This window comes from Barbus barbus (genome assembly GCF_936440315.1).
Source record: "Barbus barbus genome assembly, chromosome: 22".
NCBI lineage: Eukaryota > Metazoa > Chordata > Actinopteri > Cypriniformes > Cyprinidae > Barbus > Barbus barbus.
Genome location: NC_136750.1, coordinates 3317138 through 3343315, shown reverse-complemented (window position 1 = coordinate 3343315; position 26178 = coordinate 3317138). Strand labels below are relative to the sequence as shown.

The following is a 26178-nucleotide window of genomic DNA, read 5'->3' as shown; positions in this document are numbered from 1 at the left end:
TTTGAAACATTCTTGTTTTAAATAGCAATAGCTTTCACTGTAAATCTACTAATAATTATTGGTGTCCAAAGGTCAGATGTAAAAGCACAGCCGAGGATAGGAAGAAAGAATGGCGGTGAGTTACTACAGTACATGCAAGGAGCAAAACTTATGAAATCATTTAACGCAAAGAATTATCACACTTGCAGAACAAGCAGTAGGACTGTGACATGTATAAAAATGAGTTTAGGCCAGAACATAAGGTGTTTATGTTAATGTGTGGTTAATAAATTAATACAACAGGGGTTTTGAACATTTCCCAGGTCATGGACCCAAGAGGAATATTTCATAAAACTGCATAGCTTGTTGCATTTGAAAGGAATAATTCACCCTGAAAAATTACCTTCCCTCAGGCCATCCAAGATGTAGGTGACTTTGCTTCTTCATCAGAACAGATTTGGAGAAATGTAGCATTGCATCACTTGCTTACCAATGGATCCTCTGCAGTGAATGGGTGCCGTCAGAATGAGAGTCCAAACAGCTGATAAAAACATCACAATAACCCACACCACTCCAGTCCAACAATTAACATCTTGTGAAGCGAAAAAATAAATCTATATTTAAATAAATAGATAAATAAATATAAAAAGTAAATAAATATTTACATATTTGTCATATACTATATTGCTAGAATTTTAGAAGTCTAGTTTCTTCCTAGGTTGGAAAAAAAATATTTTAGGAGGCTATAGAGAATCATGTCATTTTAGTTTTCCGCACATTCAACAGAGGCGACTTCTAAAGAATATCAGAGCCTGTCTGTTGTTATGGCCCTGAGTAATTAATGGGGTCACACATTTATCAAAAATATCTTCAGAAATGCACCTTTCATCTGTGCACTGCCCACCCATGTCCTCTCTACACAGACTGAACATGTCGGATCTGAAGATAGCATTCACAGTCATAAATCAAGAACAAGAATCAAAGTCCACATCTCCTCTGATCTCAGGTACACACAATGGGAAAAATCAATACAAACCTGAAGTGTTTTTAAAGTAAAGCTGTTGGGTTCACATCAGAAGGTACATTAGAATCAGATGACTATCTAGAAGACATGCAGTTAAACCAAACGATTGTGTATCTTGATATACTGTAAAGTCAGTGGTACGCTTGATCATGTGACTAATGTGTAAGGTCAGGTGGGCTCCCATAAGCAAAAAGATTCCACTTTCTTTGCATATATTAGCATTGCATTATGAACTCAAGGTGAAGTGAGCTTGAGCACCTGAAGACAAATTTGTTTTGTTGGACTCTGAGTCATATTCTAACCACTTTATTATTTATGAGAAGTCTGTTCTAGTCAAGTGCAGTTCTCTATTTGCTTAGCAACGCTGTCGCTTTGTTTCTCACAGGAATGTATTAATAAATTTGAAATCATTTCACATTCAAAACGGTGTTCCAAGGACATGCAGGGATTTTATACCTGATTCAGATGGGGCAGGTAATACACATGTAAGGTGCTGGGGCCAGATGATATAAAGTAAAGTCGTGACGTATTGTCAAGTATGGTGACCCATACTCGAAATTGGTGCTCTGCGTTTAACCCATCCAAGTGCACACACACAGCAGTGAGTAGTGAACAAATGCGCGCGCACACACACACACACACACACACACACACGGAGCAGTGGGCAGCCATGCTGCAGCGCCCGGGGAGCAGTTGGGGGTTCGGTGCCTTGCTCAAGGGCACCTCAGTCGTGGTATTGAGGGTGGAGAGAGCGCTGGACATTCACTCCCCCCACCTACAATCCCTGCCGGCCGGGGACTCGAACCCGCAACCTTTCGATTATGAGTCCGACTCTCTAACCATTAGGCCACGACTTCCCCACAAATGCCGAATTAATCAAAGCAAATGAGTTTACTCTGTCTGTGTGCAGAAGGTTGAGATGAGAGTGCATGACAGACACACAGATGGATCAAGCATTGGAATAATACACAGCGCACACAACACCTCTGTACTTACTCCCGATTTCTTTCAACATGCGGTCAGGAGAGCTGTCAGTCAATGGAAAAGCAAAGTAACTGATGTTACTTAGTTACTTGAAAAAGTAATCTGATTATGTAACTCGCATTACTTGTAATACGCTACCACCAACATATAGAGAACAAGTCATTCTTAGGAAAAGTGCATATTTTTGCTCAGTTTTCGCATCTGAATAAAACTGATTAGTTTTTTCCTCATTAAGTATAAACTCGATAATCTCTAGTATACTATATGAACTACAAAAGCCTTATGAAAGTCAACAAAAACACACATGAATTGTATAATAGATTTTTGTGATATATCTATATATATATTTTTTTTTTCTGAGTATTATTTCATATATCAGGCTTTATGGGGTTAATCTCCAGACATTTTCTTGAACTTCAGTTCATTTAACTGATGTGTTTCTGAGTGTAAATATCAGCAGGTTGTAAGGTTGCATCAGCTCCTCTGCTTCGCCGCCTGTGTTTGGAATGAATCAGTGGGGTGCATTAATGACACTTGATCTTTACAACCTGAGAAAAACAAGCAAGCTAATTCATCCATTCGGACATCACTGATGCCTAATCACAGCTTCCATTAAAGCCCCTGCATGATGCTATCTGTATTACAAAAACTTTGTTGATAACACTATGCTATTTCATTACCCACAATGCACCTGCCTCTCTGATATGAGTTTGTGTGGGGATTAAAGTGAATCAGGTGCAGACCTTTATTCCTGTGATAACGCCACCTCACACTGGTCATAGATCAGCAATGGACACATTAGCTTGGACTCTGAGGTTGTGATAAAACAGGTCATAGTGCTTCACTGATGGATGATGGTATGATAGGAGATCCAAACAGTGTTCATAGGGATGAAGAAAAGGAGAGAATTGGGCAGGGGGATTCTCTTGATGCCTTTTTTCAGATATCAGGATTCAATCTTTGCTGCTATCTAAAAGGTCAATTAGAGATGGTAGATATGCTGAGATGCTACTGCTTAATCTGACACAGCCCTTTCAAGCAACGCCCAACGGCCTCGGATCAGCTGGGCGGATGGTGCAGATGTCACTTACAGCTTGTTTTGACTAGTACTATCATGCCCTGCTCAACACTGAGGGTCTTCCATGACTTTTTATATTGATAATATATATATATATATATATATATATATTTATTTTTTATTTTTAGTCAATCAAAATGCATTGGGTTAACCAATCAAAAACATACAATTCAACCATAGTGTTGTCAGATTCCCCTAGTAAATGACTCTTCTGAGCTGGTTCTTTTTTGTTAATCTAAAATATACAGTTCAACAAGTGCACTGTAAAAAAAAAAAAAAAAAAAAAAAAAAATTGAGCCAACTTCAAATTTTAAGGCAACCAGCTTCAGCAGATTTTTGAGTTTCCCCAACTTGTTTTTGTAGGAGATTCTCAACTTTTTGTTGTATAAACTTAAAACATCAAGTTGAGGAAACTCAAAAATCTGCTGAAGCTGTTTGCCTTAAAATTTGAAGTTTGCTCAACTTCTTTTTTTTTTTTTTTTTTTTTACAGTGCGTGTAGATAGATTCAGAAAACAAATAACTCTTACAAGCTGGTTCTTTTAGTAAATCAAAAACATAAAGATTCATATACAGAAACATACAGCTCAACCGGTGTAGTTAGATTCCCAAACGAATGACTCTTATGAGATGGTGCTTTTTAGTGAATCAAAAATTCATAAGTAGAAGCAAATTTTCATATAGGTGTTATCTTTATTAACAAACTGCATGTTTGAACCCTAAACAACTACATTCTCACCTAAAAAACTAAAAATGACATTCCATGACACAAAAACAGTATTATTTATAAAATGATAGTGGGACTTATGTAAATTCTGGCTCGTGATACAGCAGTGAACCTGAAGAGCTGAGTGTGCAGTAGAGGTGTGACAGCTCTCATGAAGGCTATATATATATATCTCATTATATAAACCCTTTGATCCGAGCCATATGTTCAGCAATCTCACTCATGACTGAATCTGACATGAAACTGTTCACTTTGACTCACGAGAGCTGCTTATATAAAGCGGTGAGTGCTTCAAATAATAAATATTAGTATATCGAAGTGAGGGGGAAATGATGTATTATTCACGCTGGTTTGTAGTACTTTCTGAAGCATCTTTTACTAGTCTACACTTTAAATGAATCAGCCATTCAAGTCTCCTATAGTTATGTCCAATCTCCTTCCGCGTCAAATGTCTTGCCTCGAGCTTGATTCTATAATTATCTTGCACTAATGATGTTGCATGATCGATTTTTATTTGACACATACGGGCACCTTCACAAAAGTCCTGTCAGTAGAAATAAAATCAAGCATGCAAGATGAAATTAATGAGCGTAAATGTACTATATCGTATATGGAGGTGTATATCGTTCATTAAAATGATGATTTCTATACATTTCCTTTATCCTTTTCAATGCTGCAGTGCCCTCTAGAGGCTCAAGATGAAGAGAAATATAGTGGCAGAATATAAAAACAAGTTTTTTTAGGTCTCTGCCGCCACCTACTGACTGAGAATGGAAGTGCAACTCTGAGTTACTTTATAGATTATATATATTTTCATTTTATTAAAATAAAATGTGCATAAAATATTTAATTACAAAACCTGACCCATACACCACAGTCTGATAATATATGTAAATAATAACAGAAAAGAAACAACTTAGCTTGGTAAATAGTTTATATATGACTGTATCTTTTTATCTTTGCAAATACAGCATAGAAAACACATATGGTAACATTTCAAAACATTAAAGCGAGTCTGAGCCATTAAGACATGTAGTGAGAATGTTCATCTACAATTTTACAAAAAAAAAAAAAAAAAAAAAAAAAAACAGCAACAACAACAGAGACACTCATCCCCATTCTCCCAAAGACATTTCATCACTCACATCCTCTGCTTCACAGTTGGCCATAATACTGATTTCTGTAATGGTGCTTGTCACTTTATTCAAAATATTGAACATTTAATGCAGTATTTAAAAGAAAAAATGGATACATTTGTATTTACACAAGTTTATCAAATGAGTTTCAAATACACTGTATATATCTTTTATATATATTTCTTTATATTTATAAATGTTCACTGCCAGATGCACCCCAATAGAATCCCAATCAGAATTCAAAATAGAGTCCGTTTATTCATCTGCTCGATGCTCCACAATCCATCGTCCCATAACAGGGTCTTCACAGGTGAGTGGAGCCACATGTAAAATCACACATGCATTATATTACACACACGTGCTGGACATCTTGGACAAAAAGTGACTCTAAATCCCTATACAGTTTCCAAATTACCTGTAAATGCAAATGTGTAATATATATAAAAAAAATCTAAAATGATAATCAAACAAGGCTTTCAGTACCAGTACATATATAGCGCTTGCAGCACAAGAGACTTCATACATTCAGCATTTGGGGGGTGGGGGGGGGGGGTTGCTATGCTTTTGGGGTCCTAAATCTCCCTGCACAAAACACTCTCTCTAAATCCACCAGACAGACGTCCCGACACCCTGTATGTGAACGTTGGACCAATAACAAGATCTGTTCGTGATGGGAGAAACAACGCTTTTTGAAGCTTGGAATCAACTGAATACATTGCTTCATAAAATCATTCACTGTTTTCAAAGCCTGGCGGCACCCGCTGCTCACAAAGATGCAAATGTAGCAAAAACTCAGTCCAAACATGCATAAATGACAACTTTTACAAACCAACTGCTAATATTTTTTTCATGAAAGTGTAATCTATTAAAAGTAATCAACAAATACTTACACATGAAGGTTCTTTAAAATTTGTTTTATTAAATTGTAGGCCTTGTTTTTGCATCATTAGGCAGGGCTAGGCAATCTAGGACGATTAAAAGCGATTAAGTATAATTTTCCTTATCGTATTATACACGCAAATCAATTAAAGATCATTAAATCAATACAAAAATGAACCAGAATCAGTTAAAAACCATTGATAGTTTTACTAGATCAACAGGTTTGAAACAGTTTGACCTTAAAAAGCCTCATTTGCTGAAATCACATGACTTAGTGAGTTTGATGCAATGATTAAAAAATAAAAAATAATATATAAAAATGTTTCAAAGCTTCATGAAGCATTATTTCGAAAGCACCTGTCACAACTTTCCGTTTACGACCGTGAACTATAGGTGCAGTCACAATATCAATATTTCAGAGAGATTTTGCGTAAAAAAGGTCAAAATAAATAGCATAGCAATGTATAAAGCACAGCTCGCACAGAAGCCACTTTCAAACCAAGCGAAATCTGCATGATTGTAGAACAAGGACAAACGTGACCGCACCTATAAGCCCTGCATGAGTTAAAGAAACAGTTCTCCCAAAAATGAATTCTATTCAACATAAATGAAGAAAATTTGGGGAATGTTGGTAACCAAATACATTTTATTTTTTTCTGTACTACGGAAGGCTACTGCAAACTGTCTGTTACCAGCATTCTTCAAAATATCTTCTTTTGTACTAAACAAAAAACTAACTCATACAGGTTTGGAATGATATGAGGTTGAGTAAATGATGACAATTTTAATTTTGGGTGAACTATGGCTTTAAAATACCGATGCATCTGGAACGTCTCGCTTTGAACATCTCGTTTAACACAAGCGCTGGTATTTTCTGTTGAAAAACACCTCACACTCACATAAACACACTAAACTATGCTGGACAGACAAGCACACTCAGCTTGTAGTAGAGAACCCGTCCATAGTTAATCAAAGGCTCATGAGCTGCAGACAAACCCTAGATCACACACACACACACACACACTTGCACACTGGCTTTTGGCATCTTAAAAACAAAAAAAAAAAAAAAAAAAAACATAGAAATCGATGCATGGTCCCTATAATTACGCTTCTATGGCCCGATAAAGGTACAGAAATGCCCTAGGCTGGCTGCCTGCCATAAATATCAAAATTATATCTTTTTAATTTCTCTGAAACTCTTCTTAGCAGAGGAAACACACCTCTGCGTTAACTAAAAAAACGACATAAAAGATTTCTGCACGCACATCAGGAACTCCCAGATCCAAAGGTTTGATCGGCAAAAACTAAAGTAACATAACAGGTGAACGTGTAACAAGTTCTTGCCAATTCACACGCGCCATATCAAAACCAGCAGCTTTCAAGTGGGAGTGTGACTGTGGTTAAGTACGCTGACACTCGGACGCTTTTGTAAAACGGGCACGAACTGTCTGGCAGCCAAGATCGAAAAAAGGCAGACTAGTTTCTTGGTTTGAATTTCCATTTGCATTCTCTTTTTGTTGTGGTTATTTTTCTGAATATTCTATTATGGCACAAAAGATGTAAAGAGCATGAGAGTCGTTCCCAACCCCCCGTGTCTCTCAGCCGTCATCGGGGGTGCTCGCCTCTTCGGGGAACTCGTCGGACGAGCCGCTCTTGTGGATGCGTCCGTCGCCGCGCATGCTGTGGAAGGTTTTCTTAAAGGCTTCCATCATGGAGTGCGCCAGTTTTTTGGCCTCCAGTTTGCTCTCACACTCCACGGCGTGGCAGTCCATTTGGAAGGTCAGATCGTCGTTGATTTGCCGGTAGATCCAGGCGAAGACGTTGGGGCTGATCTCGTGATCAGCCGTGCAGTACGCGATGCGAGCCACCTGGAAGGTGTCCATGGCCACCGTGGCTTCACCCCGGCCGTCCAGGTGATGCAGTCGTACCTGGAAAGGCCGGATTTCCAGTATGGCGTTGCTAGAGGTGATGGAGTCATCGTGGGCCACGGAAGACCGCTTGGTGTCCCATAATCCCACCACAGCCGACTCGGTGCAGCCAGACAGGAAGTGAGTGCCGGAAATCGTCACCTTGCCAAGGTAGGTCACCTAGTCAAAGGCAAACACACAAAAAGAAAAATTCAGACAAATGCCCACACGCACAAAAAAACATTTATTTAAATATAAATATTTGGTCACACTATTAACTAACTATTTACTACATCTTTTCCCTCAATAAACTCCTAACTTGCTGCTTATTAATAGTAAGGTAGTTGTTAGGTTTAGGTATGGGGAAGGATTAAGGGATCTAAATTATGATCATGCAGTACTAAGGAACAGCCAATATGCTAGTAATATGCACGCTAATAAGCAACTAGTTAATAATATTCTGAAAACTATATACATTTTGGCTTTACTGGTTACTGAATATATCAATATATTTTGTTATACCGAGAACGTGTTTTCCCGTTTTGTCTCATCTATAATTTTTGAATTACTGTAAATGTTTTATTTTTAATAGTATTTATTTTTTCTCATAGTTATATCTGTGAATGATAGACACAAGGTATGGATATTATAGAATAATAATGGAGACATTTGTTTAATTAGGTCCTCTTTGTTTGGGTCAATTAATAAAAAAAAAGAAAAAGTAAAACACTTTGGGGAAAAAAAAATTACATTGTATTCTTTTAAAGCAATATATAATTAAGTAACATGTTTTAGTAAAATACTACTAATATCTGAAAAAACTGGACAAAAGTAAAAAGCTGAATTTTCAGTGGTCATTACTCCAGTCTTCATTTTGTTTTTCTTCAGCCATTCAGAGGTGGATTTACTGGTGTGTTTTGGATCATTGTCCTGCTGCAGAACCCAAGTTCGCTTCAGCTTGAGGTAACGAACAGATGGCCGGACATTGTCCTTCAGGATTTTTTGGTAGACAGCTGAATTCATGGTTCATTTATCACAGCAAGTCTTCCAGGTCCTGAAGCAGCAAAACAGCCCCAGACCATCACACTACCACCACCATATTTTACTGTTGGTATGATGTTCTTTTTCTGAAATGCTGTGTTACTTTTACGCCAGATGTAAACAGTTTTTCACACAGGGCCATGTGGGTTTGGATTTAGTTTTCCCTTCATTTAAAAACTGCATGTTTGTTTACTTGTGTTATCTTTGATTAATAATTAAATTTGTTTGATGATCTGAAACATTAAAGTGTGACAAACATGCATAAAAATCAGGAAGGGGGCCAACACTTTATCACACCACTGTATATATATATATATATATATATATATATATATATATATATATATATATATATATGTATATATGTGTATATATGTGTATATATATGTGTGTGTGTGTATATATATATATATATATATATATATATATATATATATATATATATATATATATATATATATATATATATATATATATACACATAAATATATACATATATACACATACACATATATACACATATACACATATACATGCATACATGCATACATGCATATATATATATACATATATATATATATATATATATATATATATATATGCATACATGCATATATATATACATATATATATATAGTCATTTCCTCATTCTTATGTATCACTTGTCCAGAGCTGTAAATATATTCTGTTATTTATAAAGAAAATATTTCAAAGAAGAGGAGTAGTTGTGAATACCTGATCTTGTTGTGTTTGAATACGTGTGCTTTTGGCAAGGGTTTGGGAAGAAAATGTGAAACTACAGAAGAAAAAACAAATGTCTGGCTGTCTGTTTTCCTCTTCCAGACGTTTTGTTTAGTCTGCAACCACAAGGTCTAATTCTGACCATGGTCTCTCCTCCCATTTCTTTAACTCGTTTAAGAATACAATTAAACTAAATAGTTTTGTTGCTTTACACACTGTACAAACTTTGAAGACCAGTAAGGGGTTGAACATCTGTGCTGTACTTGCTAAGATAATTTCATAGCAGAATACAAAGTCATCCCTCTCATGAACATGACTATAGTGTCTCTCTCCAGATGCGTTTTGTTTTTCTTAATCTCATTCTTTCTCTTGTGTCTGAAACAGAAAGATGAGGCCTTCCTGTGAGCAGGGAGCGGAAATGCCAGTAATATCTCTTCTCTTCTGAAAGCGATTTAGATCAGAGAGAGAGAGAGAGAGAGGATGAGTGTTCTCTTCTGGAAGAAGTGCTGGAAAACATTTGACCTGAACGAAGCCCCTCACTACACTATGACTAACAGATGAGGCACTGAGCGAGCACGTGCGTTTCTCCCAATACCTGATGGATAACATTAAGCCTTATTATTGTAAATAAACACAATCACCACAACAAGAAAAAATGTGAGAAGTACTGATTAAAAATGTTCACTACTGTTCAAAAGCTTATAGGGTCAGTATGAAATTAATACTTTTATTCACCAAGAACACATTAAAATTGATCAAAAATGACAAAAGACATTTATAATGTTACAAAAAAAAATGCATTTCAAATCTCACAAAATATTAAGGAGCACTTACAATAATCAGAAATGTTTCTTAAGCAGCAAATTAGTATTTTAGACTGATTTCTGAAGGATCGTGTGACACTGAGGACTCAAGTAACGATGCTGAAAATTCAGCTTTGATCACAGGAATAAATTACATTTTACAATGTATTCAAATAGAAAACAGTTATATTAAATTGCAATAACATTTCATAATTTACTGTATTTTTGATCAAATAAATGCAACCATAGTGAGCATAAGAGATAGAAAACCACTGTAAAAACAATTTAACCGACCCCAAACGTTTGAAGAGTAGTGTATATTAAACACACACACACACACACACACACACACACACACACAGAGAGAGAGACCAGATAACAAACATTTAAATGAAAAGCAACTACATCTGACTAAATAGGTTTCAGATTTTTTTTCTCTCTTTGGAATAAACTTCAATGAATTGTTCACAGTAAGACCACAAAGTAGTATTTTTTTATCAAATAAAACGAAAATAAAATCAAAATTAACTTTTCAAAACTATAATATCCCAGATCCTCACTCTTTCGTCAAGTCGTTCCTCATGTATTTGATGTGTATTTCCCTCGGCGGCGACATGACAGATTACAGTCTTTCTGAGAAAGTGTGTGTTTGCTCACACGAGGCTCATGATGTCTGTTCCTGTGTGTGTGTGTGTGAGCATATACCTCAGTGTTTGATGATTTCTCACAGTTTACACCTGAGGCAGATTGATGCCTCTCAGTCACCACAGAGTCTAGACAGCAACAGAGCGCTCATTCATCTCTCTGTCCTCTTACCACCACAGGCAACTGAGAGCCGTCCAACAATAAAGCTGCTCTTCCAGATCTCTGATGCACAGCGCTCAACGTGATTGAGCAATTCATTAATCTGACATCAGAACAGGAATATCATGAAAATATGGCATCCTATGACTGTAAATCAATTAAACTTACTTGTAAAACAAGATGTAGCATATCCACACAGTGGAAGCACATGCACACACCTACACAAAGTACATGGAGAAACAATGTTGTTTGTCCAACACTGTTATGCAACGTGGCCACAATTACTCACTGTGTGTGTGATTCACTCGTTTTGTATTTTATACCAAGGGCTGGGTGTTACAGCCAAAAATAGCTGTATTTCAATATTTTTCAGCCTTTCGGTAAAAATGAGTGATTTTTTTTTTCAGAAGGAACTTGTTTCAACCAAACAGTGACTGTTGTCTGTTGGTTTATATGACACTGCAATTTTGTGTGCAAACCAAGTTTTATTAAAATATTTTTCAATATTATATTTAGTGTAGTATTTTCAAGCAAATAAGCAGTTCAATCACAAGGCAGTACCAAAAAAATTAAATAAAAATGCATCTCCATTTATATTCAGTTTTGCAATTAAACAAGCACAGATGAGGGAGGTCAAGACAAATTTGTGCCCAGTTAATTTAATTATGAAAATTAAAAATTATATTATTATTCTAAAAAAAAAAAAAAAAAAAAATTGGTTTAAGGGTGGGTTATATATATATATATATATATATATATATATATATATATATATATATATATATATATATATATATATATATATATATATATATATATATATATATATATATATATATATATATATATATATATATATATATATATATATATATATATATATATATATATATATATATATATATATATATATATATATATATATATATATATATATATATAATTTTTTTTTTTTTTTTTTTTTTTTTTAGAATAATCTTAAACTCGTTCGTAAATATACTAATTAAATTAATAAAATTAATTTTACAGACAGTTTGCTTTTGTCCAATGGTCTAACTGTCTGAGGTAAAATTCAATACAATAAATAATTAAAATAATATATACAACTGCATAAAGTGACAAATATTTTCTCATGAAATCCAAGGTTGTAAACCTTTGGGAAACTTAATTGCTATATAAAAATACACTAAAATCATGAAACATGAAATGCAATGTTGCAAATATATTACATCACATAATACATCACCCAATGCTACTTTGTCTACCAATTATTTAATAGCATATATAAATCAGTCAAAAAACAACATTTCCAGCACACACTCCTAAAAAACTCTACAAGCTGCTCTGCTCGTGACTCTTGTGTCCAGCAGGTGGCAGCGTGAGGAATGACAATATATCTGGTGTTCAAGACTCTCCATGCATAATTCAGAAAAAAAAGAATTCTTCACCAGCTCAGCATTCCAGAGCGGAACGCTAATGATTCCAGAATGAGAGGCGCATGTGTCCCCCGACACAGCTGTATGACGGTATATGCACACAGTCATATACACTGAACGCTCTCACGTGTGTGTATGTGAAAGAGTGTGCTTGTGTGTCTAAGCAAGAGAAAGTTTGTTCTGAGGGAAAGTGATGACTTTGTTGTCTGTGTGTGTGTGTGTGGGGGGGGGGCACTATGTTTGTTAACAGAATATGTGTGTGTGTATGTGTGTGTAAACAGCACACAGAACAGACTTTGTACATGCTGAGCTCACAGAATTAATCTTTCACCTCTGACTTCATAATGAAGGCTTTCACAAACATACAGCACCAACTTACACAGAAATAAACTCTCACCAAACACATTCCCACAAAAACGCATCTAAATGAAGAGTAGCTAGTACAAACACACACACACTATGAGTCATCCGCTCTAAGTGTTGCTACACTGCTGAAGTCCAGACACATTCGCTACACAAGTGCGTGAACATAGATGCTAATAGCTACATAAGCAAATTTCATGCGTCACTGTATTTTGAAATTTGTCAGAACTCAAAACATAATGCTGGATAAATGTGAGTCGCCACATGGGGTGCTTTTGAAACATTCGCATAAACATCTTCTAGAGTCAGTTTTCTCTGTCATAGCACAGAAACAGTTTGAAGAGAATCTTACTGATCAAGTGAGTTAAAGTTAGTCAACGTTGACATGTTTCTGTGATTTTGTCAATTATACATTTTTACCATTATGGGGCATTTAAAAAATAATAACTTTAGTAGATGCTTGCATCATTTATGTCAAATTCTTACATTTAATCAATTAACTCAATTAATACACTATAGGCTGTTATATACAATTACAAACATAAATAATGCTATAAGATTAGTTTTCAAAATAATATTTTGAATACTGAAATATGAAATGATTTTATAAAATGAAATGATACTTTTAAATATGAAACTAAACCTGTTAGTAGGTGGCAGCAAATCTTAATGATTGAGTCATTGAATTATATACTTAACCAATTTGTTTAAACTACTGATTCATTCAGAAGGGTAGCAAGTGACTGTCTTTATGATGGATTATTGAGCGAAACATGATTTTTGGGCGTTGTGCTTAAAAGTGCTGGCAGATGAACGTGAGATTGCAGAGGTGGAGTTTAAGCAATTAAATGGTTGGAGAAATCCTTCATGTGTCACCAAGTCTAACATTTAAATAACTAAAACTGAAATAAAAATGAATAAAAACTATGAAGACATAAAAAGTGAATGAACCAAGATGGCGCCGAGCATGGCAGCCGTGTTGCGAGCTCCAAGAAAACTCTGCAGTTTTTCTTATGTTTTTTATGTTTTATTTGTTATTTTGTTGTTTCACGTGTTAGATGTTGTCAGTATAACTGTCTACGACAGACACACGCTTTTAAACATTGGTTCCTTCGTCGCGCAACGCAAACCGGACTTTGAGTTCCTGAACGCCGGCGCCTTGTTTACAGACACCGCATCAGAGCCCTTTGTCTGGGCTGCACGATCGCGACCGAGGAAACGCCACCGGAAAAGGGGGAAGAGAGCCGGCGTCCTTGTCAGACTCAGACGCCGTCCCCTCCGACCTCCTCTCCCAACTATTTTGCTGGCTAACGTTCAGTCACTGGACAACAAACTCTGTGAACTGCGGGCACGCATCTCATACCAACGGGAAACAAGGGACTGCTGCATTATTTGCCTCACAGAAACCTGGATGTCGGCAGTGGTTCCAGACTCAGCCATCGAGCTTACGGGGTTCTCCGTGCACCGCTCGGACAGAACGAAAGAGCTCACAGGGAAAAGCAGAGGTGGGGGCGTCTGTTTCTTTATCAACAACTCGTGGTGTGATGAAAGGAACCTACACTCTATTAAATCCTCCTGCTCCCCTGATCTGGAATTTCATATGCTTCTGTGTCGACCATTCTGGCTACCGAGGGAATTTACAGCGATCATAATCACAGCTGTTTACATTCCCCCTCAAGCCAACACAGACCAGGCACTTAAGGAACTGTATGGGAATATAAGCGAGCAGGAAACCGCGTACCCAGATGCAGCGTTTATTGTTACGGGGGACTTCAACAAAGCCAACTTCAGAACAATAGCTCCAAAATACTTTCAACACATCACCATCAACACGCGTGGTGATCGTGTACTGGACCACTGCTACTCTCCATTCCGGGACGCCTACAAATCGCTCCCCCGCCCACCTTTCGGCAAATCGGACCACACTTCCGTTCTGCTCCTGCCTGCTTATAGGCAGAAACTGAAACGAGAAGCACCCGCCCTCAGGACAATTCAATGCTGGTCGGACCAATCAGACGCTATATTACAGGACTGTTTTGATCACGTGGACTGGGACATGTTCCGGGCAGCGTCTGATGACGACATAGAGGCGTACTCAGATACTGTAACGTGTTTCATCAGGAAGTGTGTAGAGGATGTAGTACTGACAAAAACAATCCGCATCTACCCCAACCAAAAACCGTGGATTAACAGCGATGTTCGAGCAGCCTTGTCAGCGCGGACATCTGCCTTTAAATCCGGAAACTCTGACGATCGCAAACAAGCCAGTTACGATCTCAGGAAATCAATCAAAGCTGCCAAACGACAATATAAAAACAAAGTTGAAGAACAATTCAAAACCAACAACGCAAGAAGCATGTGGCAGGGTATCAACAACATCACAGATTTCAGAGGGAATAAACCAGCTACTGTGAACATTGCCGCCTCTGTACCGGACGAACTTAATAACTTTTATGGTCGTTTCGAGGCTCACAACACCGCCCACACAGAGCGCGCTCCCGCGGCTGTAGCAGAAGAGGCGAGCGCACTTTCCTTTTCTGTCGCAGATGTAACCCGATCCTTCCGACGGGTGAACATCCGCAAGGCTGTGGGTCCCGATGGCATCCCAGGCCGTGTGCTCCGAGCATGCGCATTCCAACTGGCCGGGGTTTTCACAGACATTTTTAACCTTTCCCTCTCTCTGTCTGTGGTTCCCGCATGCTTCAAAAAATCCACCATTGTGCCCATACCAAAGAAAAATAAAATCACATGCTTGAATGACTGGAGGCCCATTGCTCTGACACCCATCTTCAGCAAATGCTTTGAGAAACTCATCAGAGACTACATCTGCTCTGTGCTGCCTGACTCCCTGGATCCCCTACAATTTGCATATCGCAGAAACCGTTCCACAGACGACGCTATTGCCTTCACCCTGCACACTGCTCTCTCCCACCTGGAAAATAAGAACACCTATGTGAGAATGCTGTTTGTGGACTACAGCTCAGCATTCAATACCATAGTGCCTGCCACACTGGTTGAGAAGCTCCAGACTCTGGGACTAAACGGATCTCTGTGCAGCTGGATCCTGGACTTCCTGACAGGCAGATGTCAGGTGGTCAGAATGGGCAACAACACTTCATCCCCGCTGACCCTCAACACTGGTGCTCCTCAGGGCTGCGTCCTCAGCCCACTCCTGTACTCCCTGTACACACACGACTGTACAGCAACACACAGCTCCAACGTCATCGTCAAATTTGCTGACGACACAACGGTGATAGGCCTGATCACTGACAACGATGAGACGGCCTACAGAGAGGAGGTGAGAACCCTGACTAAATGGTGTCAAGAGAACCACCTCTCACTCAACATCGACAAGACCAAGGAGCTGGTGGTGGACTTCAGGAGACAGAGCAGAGAACACACACCCATCACCATCGACATGACACCTGTGGAGCGAGTAAACAGCTTCAAATTCCTCGGTGTTCACATCACTGAGGATCTCACATGGTCCGCTCACACAGATGCAGTGCTGAAGAAGACACACCAACGCCTCTTCTTCCTGAGACGGCTGAGGAAGTTTGGAATGAACCCCAGCATCCTCAGATCATTCTACACCTGCACTGTGGAGAGCATCCTGACAGGCTGCATCACCGCCTGGTTTGGAAACAGCACTGCTGGCAACCGCAAAGCTCTGCAAAGGGTCGTGCGAACTGCCCGTCACATTGTTGGAGGTGAGCTTCCCTCCCTCCAGGACATCTACACCAGGCGGTGTATAAAGAAAGCCCGGAGGATCATCAGTGACTCCAGCCACCCGTCCCACAGACTGCTCTCTCTGCTGCCCTCAGGAAGACGTCTCCGCAGCATCCGATCCCGCACTAGCCGACTGAGGGATAGCTTTTTTCCTCAGGCTATCAGGCTAATGAACAGTCAAAACTAATATACCTACAGCATAATCCCACTTTACAGTATACGCACTGCACTTTAATCCCATACAGTTCAAACTGGACTACCAGTACACTACTGCACAAATACAACAATCTTTTTGCCAGCACCGGATACCATCCAATGCACATCCATGACATTTGCACACCCGGTTTATATATAATCTGCTGCATCTTCGCATATTACTGTGTGTATATAACGTAGAATGTGTACTACATACTGTGTATAATGTGTATCGGTAACTGTATGTCTGTCTAATAGTACACTATGTGTACTGAGTATATGTATGTGTATATTACACATTGTCATCTGTATAAGTCTGTACGTATGTATGGTAATGTCTATATGTAAATTGTTTTTGCAGTGTCTGGAGCACGCTCTCAAGAATTTCACTCACGAAGGCACACGTGCTGTGGTGATGTGACAATAAAAGTGATTTGATTTGATTTGATTTGAAAAGTAATAAACACACACACAACATAAACTTCACAATTAAAATGAAAAGGAAAAATACAAAAATAGAATAAAAAAAACTAAACAAAAACGTATTTATTTGTTTGGTTCTGCCTTGTGATTGTGACTGTTTATTTGTCTGTAAATTTGAAATTACTACAATAAATGCAAAAAAAAAAAAAAAGTAAATAAAACGAAAAATCAATAAAATATGGTTTGCACACAAAATTGTCATATAAACCATTTAGATCAGTATTCATATTATTTTTGTGTGTTTATGCGTTTATAACATTTTCACTGGATAGGTCAACAATGAAAAAAATAAAAATAAATGCATGGATGAATTGTTCTCAATAAGATCTAATAACATGCCGTTAGAAAATGCGGCAATTTTTTTTATTTAATGCTGGCTTTAAAAATGTGGCCCTCATGGCGTGAGACACTGAAAACACAAAGTGACTCATTGCAGAGGTCAAAAGATGTCTGTCTTGGGCAAACTTCCACAGGCCAACAACCAAACACTTGTGTAGCAGTACCCTAACAGTACCCAGAACGCAAAATAAGTGCCATTTTAAAGTCTACTTCAGCCTCATGGCTTCTTTAACAGGTCTCAGATCTCTCAAAGCGCATATTCATCTCGTGGGAATTCAAAGAATAAGACAGACATCAGGGCAGAGGAAGAATGCGTTTATGGCGGATTGTGGTGACAGTTTAAACCCATGTATGACTGATCAAAGAACGGCCAATTCCACAAACACGCAGAGTTATGAGGAGATCAATACAGAAACCACAGTTACTGACACATAACAACACACTCATTCATGGGAAACATTCATCATTTAATCACATCTGTCTGCACACACACTGGCCCTGCAGAAACTAAACTGAGTACAATCTCAATGAGACGGGGAACAATAAAGGACAGGAATAACAAAATCCAGAAACGAGAAACAGGTTGAAACCAGGATTATTAAGATTAGTTAAAAAATTTTTTACTTATACACACATACATACACAAACTACAATATTTCTAATTTTCATTTTATATTGATGCACACAAATAACTCAAACTGAAGAATTAATACAATTAATACAATTCTAAATTAATATGAAGACATAAAACTGACCCAAATCAAAACAACAAAAAAACAATACTAAAACTTAAAAATTTAAAATATATATAAAAATAAATAAATAAAACACAAAACTTACTTATTTTACTTCAGCTAGTTGCCAAAGTAACATTTCTCATTTTCATTTAGTTCAACTTGATGCACTAAAATAAGTAAAACTGAAAGAAAAAAAAAAAAAAAAAAAAATATATATATATATATATATATATATATATATATATATATATATATATATATATATATATATATATATATATATATATATATATATATAGTTGTTTATTGTTTGTTTTTTGTCATTTATTATATATATATATATATATATATATATATATATATATATATATATATAAAAATAAATAAATAAATAAATAAATGACAAAAAAACAACAAAAACAAACAAATATAAACAAACAAAGAAACACACAAAATGACTAAAACTTTACAAATGAAATAAAAACACAAACACACACAAAAAAATCCAAATATTAAAAAACCTAGACTTAAACTAATTATTTCAGCTAGTTGCCAAAGCAACATTTACAATTTTAATTTAGTTTAACTTGCAGTATATGCAGTAAAATAACTAAACTTAAATAAAAAAACTGAATAAAATCTATATAGACATTTAACAACAACAAAAATAAAAATTCAAACTGTTAATAAAACTATAAATGGCTTATCAATGATACTAAAATAACACTGGTTTAAAAAAAGAAGAGCAGATATTTCATGTACGCTTAGTGAGAAGTGAGCACAGGAGTGTGTGTATAAAACGCACACACACACACACACACACACACACACAGAGCGGGGCTGGTCGCCATGGAAACAGCATATAGACTAGCTTTGTTGAGTTGTTACATAATCAAAGGGCCTCAGTGGATGATTAGGTGGTTCTTTCTTTCTGTCTGTCTGTCTATCACTAACCCTCTCAAACAGCTACTCTCATGCAACAACACGTGGTCAGACATCGGTTAAAACAGCCTCTGCCATCTTAAGAAACATGCAAATCATTATAAAACCAGTCTACACCCAAAAATGTAGAAATGCTTGTGGTGGCGTGTGTTTAGGGCAAACCAGATGCTTTATATTCTCTGAGGTCCATGTAAAAATACACCGATGAAAATATGTGAAATGTTTCAACTGAGCGCAAATGTGTGCCCACAGTACATTCCTTTAATGTTAGAAATTTGGCATAAATTATGCCAGGCTCTACAGATTTCAAGAGAAAGAATGAGAAACACTAGTGAGGTGGAAGAAACATGACAAAGAAAGAGACAGACAGAGATGCTCTGTGTTTGTCTTAGGCAGCATTTTGCCATGAATGGATGCTGAGGTTTCCATGGCAACAACATCAGCTTCTTTAGTAGGCCGATATCCTTGAGAGATTTTCTGTATTTTTAGCTGATGTATTATTCCGACTGTTCTTTCTCTCAATACATGCATGTGACTCTACAATATTCTACAAGGACAGGTGGACAAACACTAGTACATGAATGTGTCCAAATTTCATGTGATGGGTGTCATTTGTAAACTACTTGTGGAACTTAAAAAAAATTTAAGGTTAAGGTTAGTGACCGGTTTGGTGGTATGGGTAGGTTTAAGGGTGGGTTAAGGTGTAAGGGATGGGTCATCAGTATAATTATAAATGTAATTACAGAAATTAATTACATATAGGTATTTTAAATATATAAGTACAATGTAAAACATGTACACAATAAGTGCATTGTATCAAATTATTAATTTCAATGCAAGTACATAGCAGTCAAGGGCCACCTAATATAAAGTGAACCCAAATATTTGAACAGAACTGCTTGACTATTTGTTCAAATTTGAGAACCTTTTGTCTGCCAAATCATTTGGTGCGACCAAGATGCTGTAAAAACATAATACAGGAATATTATAGAGAAGACCCATCATCGGTGTGTCAAAAGTTATGCAATGGCGCATTGCACGAGCCGATTATACCTTTGCCATCAGGAGGTCATGACAGTGTGACTGCCTGAAGGACAACGACATGAAAGCCATATTTTTGCGCCGATTTTAACTATTTAAGGCTATGGTCTTAAACTTTTGATCAGCTGATGAACAGCCTGTTTGAGTTTAAATACAGTTTTCAATAAACTGCCTATTCTCTATTTTTTGTCTCTTGCTCCTGTTTCTTCTTTTGGCATTTTGAAGCAGTACTTACAACCTGGTTTACGATCCACCAGTGCGAAATGCGAATACTTGTAATGTTTCCCCTGGTCTTAAAATTTTGTTCAGGAATGTATATCATATCCTGAATGAATAATTCATGATATTTCTAAAAACAGAAAAATCTTTTTTTTTTTAGATTAAAAAAAATGGCAAGACGTTTACACTCATTCAAGGAATAACTAAAAAAATGTTATGTTCTTTTACTTTACTTTTATGCATTTAGCAGACGCTTTTATCCAAAGTGACTTACATTGCATTCAAGTAACAGTTTTTGCATTTTTTAATCAGCTCTTGCTTTCCCTGGGAATCGAACCCATGATCTTGGCGTTGCTAGCACCATGCTCTACTATTTGAGATACAGGAAAGCACTTGATGGTTGCACCAAATGACGATAAATTTAAACTTCTTGTGAAAATGGTATAAACGTTTTTCAAAAGTACATGACAACATTTGTTACATGCATTTTAAACTAGATGTTTTTAATAAAACTCCTTTTCATTATCGTAGACACTCTTATTTGTCATTGAGCAATGAACACAACAGCTTGTTTACCTTATATCCTGTGTGTGTGCGGTTCTTCGCGTGAGGTGTGGTGGAGCACAGCTCGATGGCTTCTGGCTCATGAAAGATCACTGTAGGCAGCGGGTCCTTCCGGAGTGTCAGCACGTTGAGTTTGGTCTTTAGCATGGTCTGTAGATGCTGAAAAAGAGAAGAACTCAGTTTAGGCTGCAGTTTGAACATGTTTAACAAATACAGATCCACAGGTGCCTCTGTTTAAACTCATAAAACATCACTTCCACAACCTGGACGGATGAATGAACTGTTTGCGCATAACATCCAAGTTACTCCATAAAGTTTATAGCACAGTTGTGTGATATTACACAGACGTCTGTCTCCCTCTCAGGCCACACTCATTCTGCAATAGTGTGTTATTTATATATAATAAATACAAAATGAGACAGCGCTCACCCCCTCAAACTATTTGCTAAGGGAGATTTAAATGGGATAAGTAACAATTATACAGGGAACCTTCAAACTTATACATAACAAAAAATATTAAAGTTCATAAAACATTAAATAAAATGAACCAAACTGTGGAGTTTAATGGGCATGATAACCAAATCTGCGGATATCAAATGGAGTTGATACTTGGGATTTCTTTTCCCAAACCTATTGGTTCTCATGAAATCATGAACAGTTGTTATGAAACTCATAAACTTTCATAAACTCCTATAAAGACCAACACTTATAAAGTACATAGAACATGTGTCTCTTTAAATGATTCATTTATAGAAACGACTCATACGTGTCATTTGTCTGTGCTGTGCATTCCTGATTCACAAAGACAAGCCAGTTTAAAAGAGTCATATGCTGAAACACACTATTTAAACTTTATAAAATGTGTTAAATGGAGCGTTCTACACTTTTACTGAGACATGACAAAATTAGCCAAAGTATAAACTAAATAAACATTTATGGGACAGAGTGCATTTATTGTTAAATCCTGTCCATTCAGATTCATCTGATTCCGATCCAAAGATGATAGACGATTATGAAGGGAGAGAAGAAAGTGAAGAAATATGGAAAAGCGGGCGAACTGAGCGAGTGAGACAGAGGAAACGAGTGTACGACAGAAGCCACATGTATAAACGCACCCTGAGCCCAGAATCAGCACTTCACAACTTTCTGAGAGAAAGAAACATTCCTGTGGTCGGAGGATAAAAGAATAAAGAGAGAAGCAGAGAGAAAGAAAGAAAGGTTTGTTCAGGGGAGGGCGAAGTGTTGAAGCAAATCTGGAATTTTATTCATAATATTTTCACTGTGATTCATTTTTATTCTCAGTCAGGAAGTCAAAAAGAGTCTATTTACAGCTTATTCAACAGAAGACCGTAGAGAAGGAGCAATGGAGGCCTTCCATGGAAAACGGCACGTGTTTGTGTTTAACTGCACTGTCATTGTCATCTCCTGCTCTTTATTTGTAACCAAAACATAGGCTCGCCGTCTGCATTTCCACAGGGTCATAATAAAATGCGTCTTTTAAAACCATGATAATTCAAAGTTTTGGTATGTCGACCTTAAACTTCCCTTCCTGAAATAAGATATTGTTTTCCAAACTTTACCTCCTACAGAGCACAGGGTTCCTCTCCAGAGAGAGCGAGAGATTCTGAGAAACAGGAGGACATTCTCAGAGCAAAGACCTCATTTCAGGAAGGCTCTATGCACATTTTCTCCATTTAAATCAACACTGGATGCACGTTTTTGTAACTTTCAATGAGCTGAACAGGAACAGTTTCACTTCTGTTTTTAGTGGCCAACCAAAACAAGTGCTGAAGAAACATCATGTGAGCTTCAAAAAGCGCATCATCAACAATTTAGAATTATTTCGGATTTGCTAGATGTAATGAGAGCAATGTGACCCAGCAAAAACAAAATCATCACATTGGATATTTAACTATACCTGCTCATTTCCCTCATTTTTTTATATATATTTAGATTATATGTGCTGTTAATAAATAACAAACAACAAATTTCATTTTTACATATTGTCTATTACAATGTTGTGATGCCTAAATTCAGTTGCAGTAATTAAACAACTATTTTTAGTGAACTATTGACATTTTTTAGACAAACTGAAATAGTAAACTTGCAGCGTAGAATGTTTAATTGATTATACCAGGAGAGTTCTACTTCATAATTCAGTATGCATTTTGTAATTTTATAATTAGAGTTTCTGGCTTATTGATGGATCGAAGTCAATTTGATTTCAATCTGAAAGCATACTGTCAGCAGAATGTGACACAGCCTCATATTGCTTCACATTAAAATGGCTTCTATAGGGTCTATATCCTCATCTCTGTGCATACAAAAATGCTTCGCTAGACTTATTTTGAACCTCCAAAATGTTTCTTACATTATCTGTCTGCTGAGGTCTTCACAATGTCTGCCAATATCTGCTACAATTTGTTTCAAAACAATGTTCCTGGCGCAAACTGCCACCAATGAGCTTCAGTTAATGACTTCCACACCTGAACTACTAATGCCTCGAGTTTGTTGTCTTCAGCCAAACTTAAGGGTCACATCTGCAGCACAGTGCCACACTAACAACGGTTCCCAAGGGTGTTCCTTCTAAAAAGTTCCTAATCAAATACGATGGATTTTACTAGGGCTGTCGCGATTCGTCAAATTTTCTTTGACTATTCGAATTTTAAAAATCCTCGTTTTGCTCGTGTCAACTAACTGGCAAAATACCTGAAGCGGTGCATTTCACGGATGAGAATCCATAAAACACATTATTAGACTATTTTGCAAGGCTGCATGATATATTAAACCCATTTAAAAATCATAATTAAGCATAATTGTGAATTCACAAACACTACGATTTAATTAAATATTTATATGCGATGCAGTTCTAATACCGTATAATGTTATGCGCTTTAATAATTTCCATGCGTGTAGGTTAAGTTCGTACACAGCGGCTCCGTTTACAGTAATTCAACAGAAACTAATCATTTACATGTGGAGCGTCTCAAACTCCATCTCTGCATGTTGTTGTGAGTTTGGGTTTATGATTACGTTCATCTGGGAACGCAAGGTGCGCCATTTCATCAGATTTGTAAGGTAAATAATTGATAAATCGACGCAAACACAGGAGAATACATCACGGTTTCAAAATAAAAGCTCAAACCCTCACTCTGAGTTTACACGTTTTGATGTCCACATATTCATTTAATTACAGCGGCTATAGCATTTCTGTCCTAAAGAAATATTAAAGATTAAGTGGATATTTGGATTAAACGGTGCAGGTTAATATTAAACAAGAATTAGATCACACAGTAATGTGTAAAAACAATCGTCAGGCCGTTGGCGCCCCCTGCAGGCCTTTGTTGTAATGCGTAATCTACATTAGTCCTATTGTTTATAATGTTCAATAAAACTATGATTTCTTGCTTTTGATACTTTATTTGAACTAATTATTATTGCCTCGTTGCTATTATATATGTATTTTAAATCATTTTAAAGGCTATTGTTCACTTACATCTATTTGTATTACCGCAAAAAAAAAAAAAAAAAAAATTATAATCATAGGGCCCTATGAAATGTTTTATTTCCAAATTCATTTTTTTTCCATTTTCAATTTTCTATACTCTGTTTTAATGGTTAAATTCAATTTTACTAGTCGAAAAGCCTGTCTAATTAATTGAGTTTTACAGTTTTAACTTTAGCAAATTCTGTTTTCCATTATTTTCTGGGTTCCATTAAATTTTAATAATCAAAAGCATCTCCAATTAATTGATTTTATAAAATAAATAAATAAATAAATAAATAAAATGTTGCACTTTACTTTTGCTTAACAAAAAAAAAGGATTTCATAGAAATTTGGATTTCATTTGGTTTAATAAATATAGTTTAATAAATTATTATTAAAGTTAAGTAATTTTTTTTTTAATTAATCGTTTAGATTAATCGATAAATTAGTTGTTAGTGGCAGCCCTAGATTTTACTCCTCAGTTCATCAGTAGTTGCTTCAAGATCAAAATAAATGGGTGTCAGATAAGGGAGATATCCAAAATATGGACTGATATAGGGTTTCTGGGAACAAGGTTTGGAAATTTTGGAAATTTCACACTTGCTTTCATCATTTGGTCAAAATCCAAGTTTGAGTCAATTATTTGGCACATTTGTGTCATCAACACAAGCACCAACATGAGTACTCGTGCCAAACAAACCCAAGGTCCAAAACAAATGCTCTAGTGAGAAAAATGGTGGCCTAATGTTGTTGTAATGTTGTCTTATCATAAAAACTAAATACATTTTAAAAATAAATAAACTTATAATTTTGCATCAGGACCACAGAACATGTCAGAGGCAGCCAAAATAAAGAAATGCATATATATTGTTTAGCTTTACCTTAGTCTTTCTGTCAAATAAGATGCATAAGCAGCAGTTACCAATCATAATAATAGTTGTTGAAAGTACTTTCCTTCTAGATACTTAGTCTACGAATGTAAATGAAGATGATAGAGCGATTGTGAGAGAATCTAACCTAGCCTAATTCTATGCAACATCAACATCAAATAAAATGCAATTAAAATATGCAATGTTTCTATGTACGTTCCAACTTGTCAGATTTAAACTGTGAGCCATATGTGTATGCCTGCTGTGTGTAGGTGAGATGGACTAACCTGTGTCAGTGTTTAACACATTATACGGGTGTTTGTGGGTCTGTCCTGCAATGATGGGTTTAACAAGACCAGGAGTGTCTCTGTTCATTCATATATCACTCACAGACAGAGACAGAAAGAGAAAAACACGAGAGAGCTGGAGTGAGTTAGCGAGGTAGTGAGACAATGGAAACGGATCAGGCAGCTCTCTGGTGGCTATCAGCTTGATTACATCTGACAAGCCTCGTATTTCATCCGCACTCAGATTTAGCTGACTTCTGGTGACATTCCTTAGCAATATGGTCTTGAAAAATATAGGTCAGAAACACATAAACAGAGTCTTGCGGAACATTTTGAGTTAAATGCAACAGTCCTCACAATGCCTGCCAATATCTGCAACAATTCAA

General features: G+C 36.6%; 1 protein-coding gene across 1 annotated transcript in view; it reads right to left on the bottom strand.

Moving 5' to 3' along the window:
* Positions 1-5831: 5831 nt before the first annotated feature.
* The window catches only part of LOC306888203 (PTB-containing, cubilin and LRP1-interacting protein-like), a 31957-nt gene continuing 11610 nt past the window's right edge, over positions 5832-26178 (bottom strand). Inside the window, exons 2-3 of the mRNA XM_079446393.1 lie at positions 21162-21308; positions 5832-7892 (exon numbers count right to left, since the gene is read on the bottom strand). Of these exons, the coding sequence (XP_079302519.1) occupies positions 7404-7892; positions 21162-21308 (636 nt within the window). The 3' untranslated portion in view covers positions 5832-7403. The remainder of the gene's footprint in view (positions 7893-21161; positions 21309-26178) is intronic.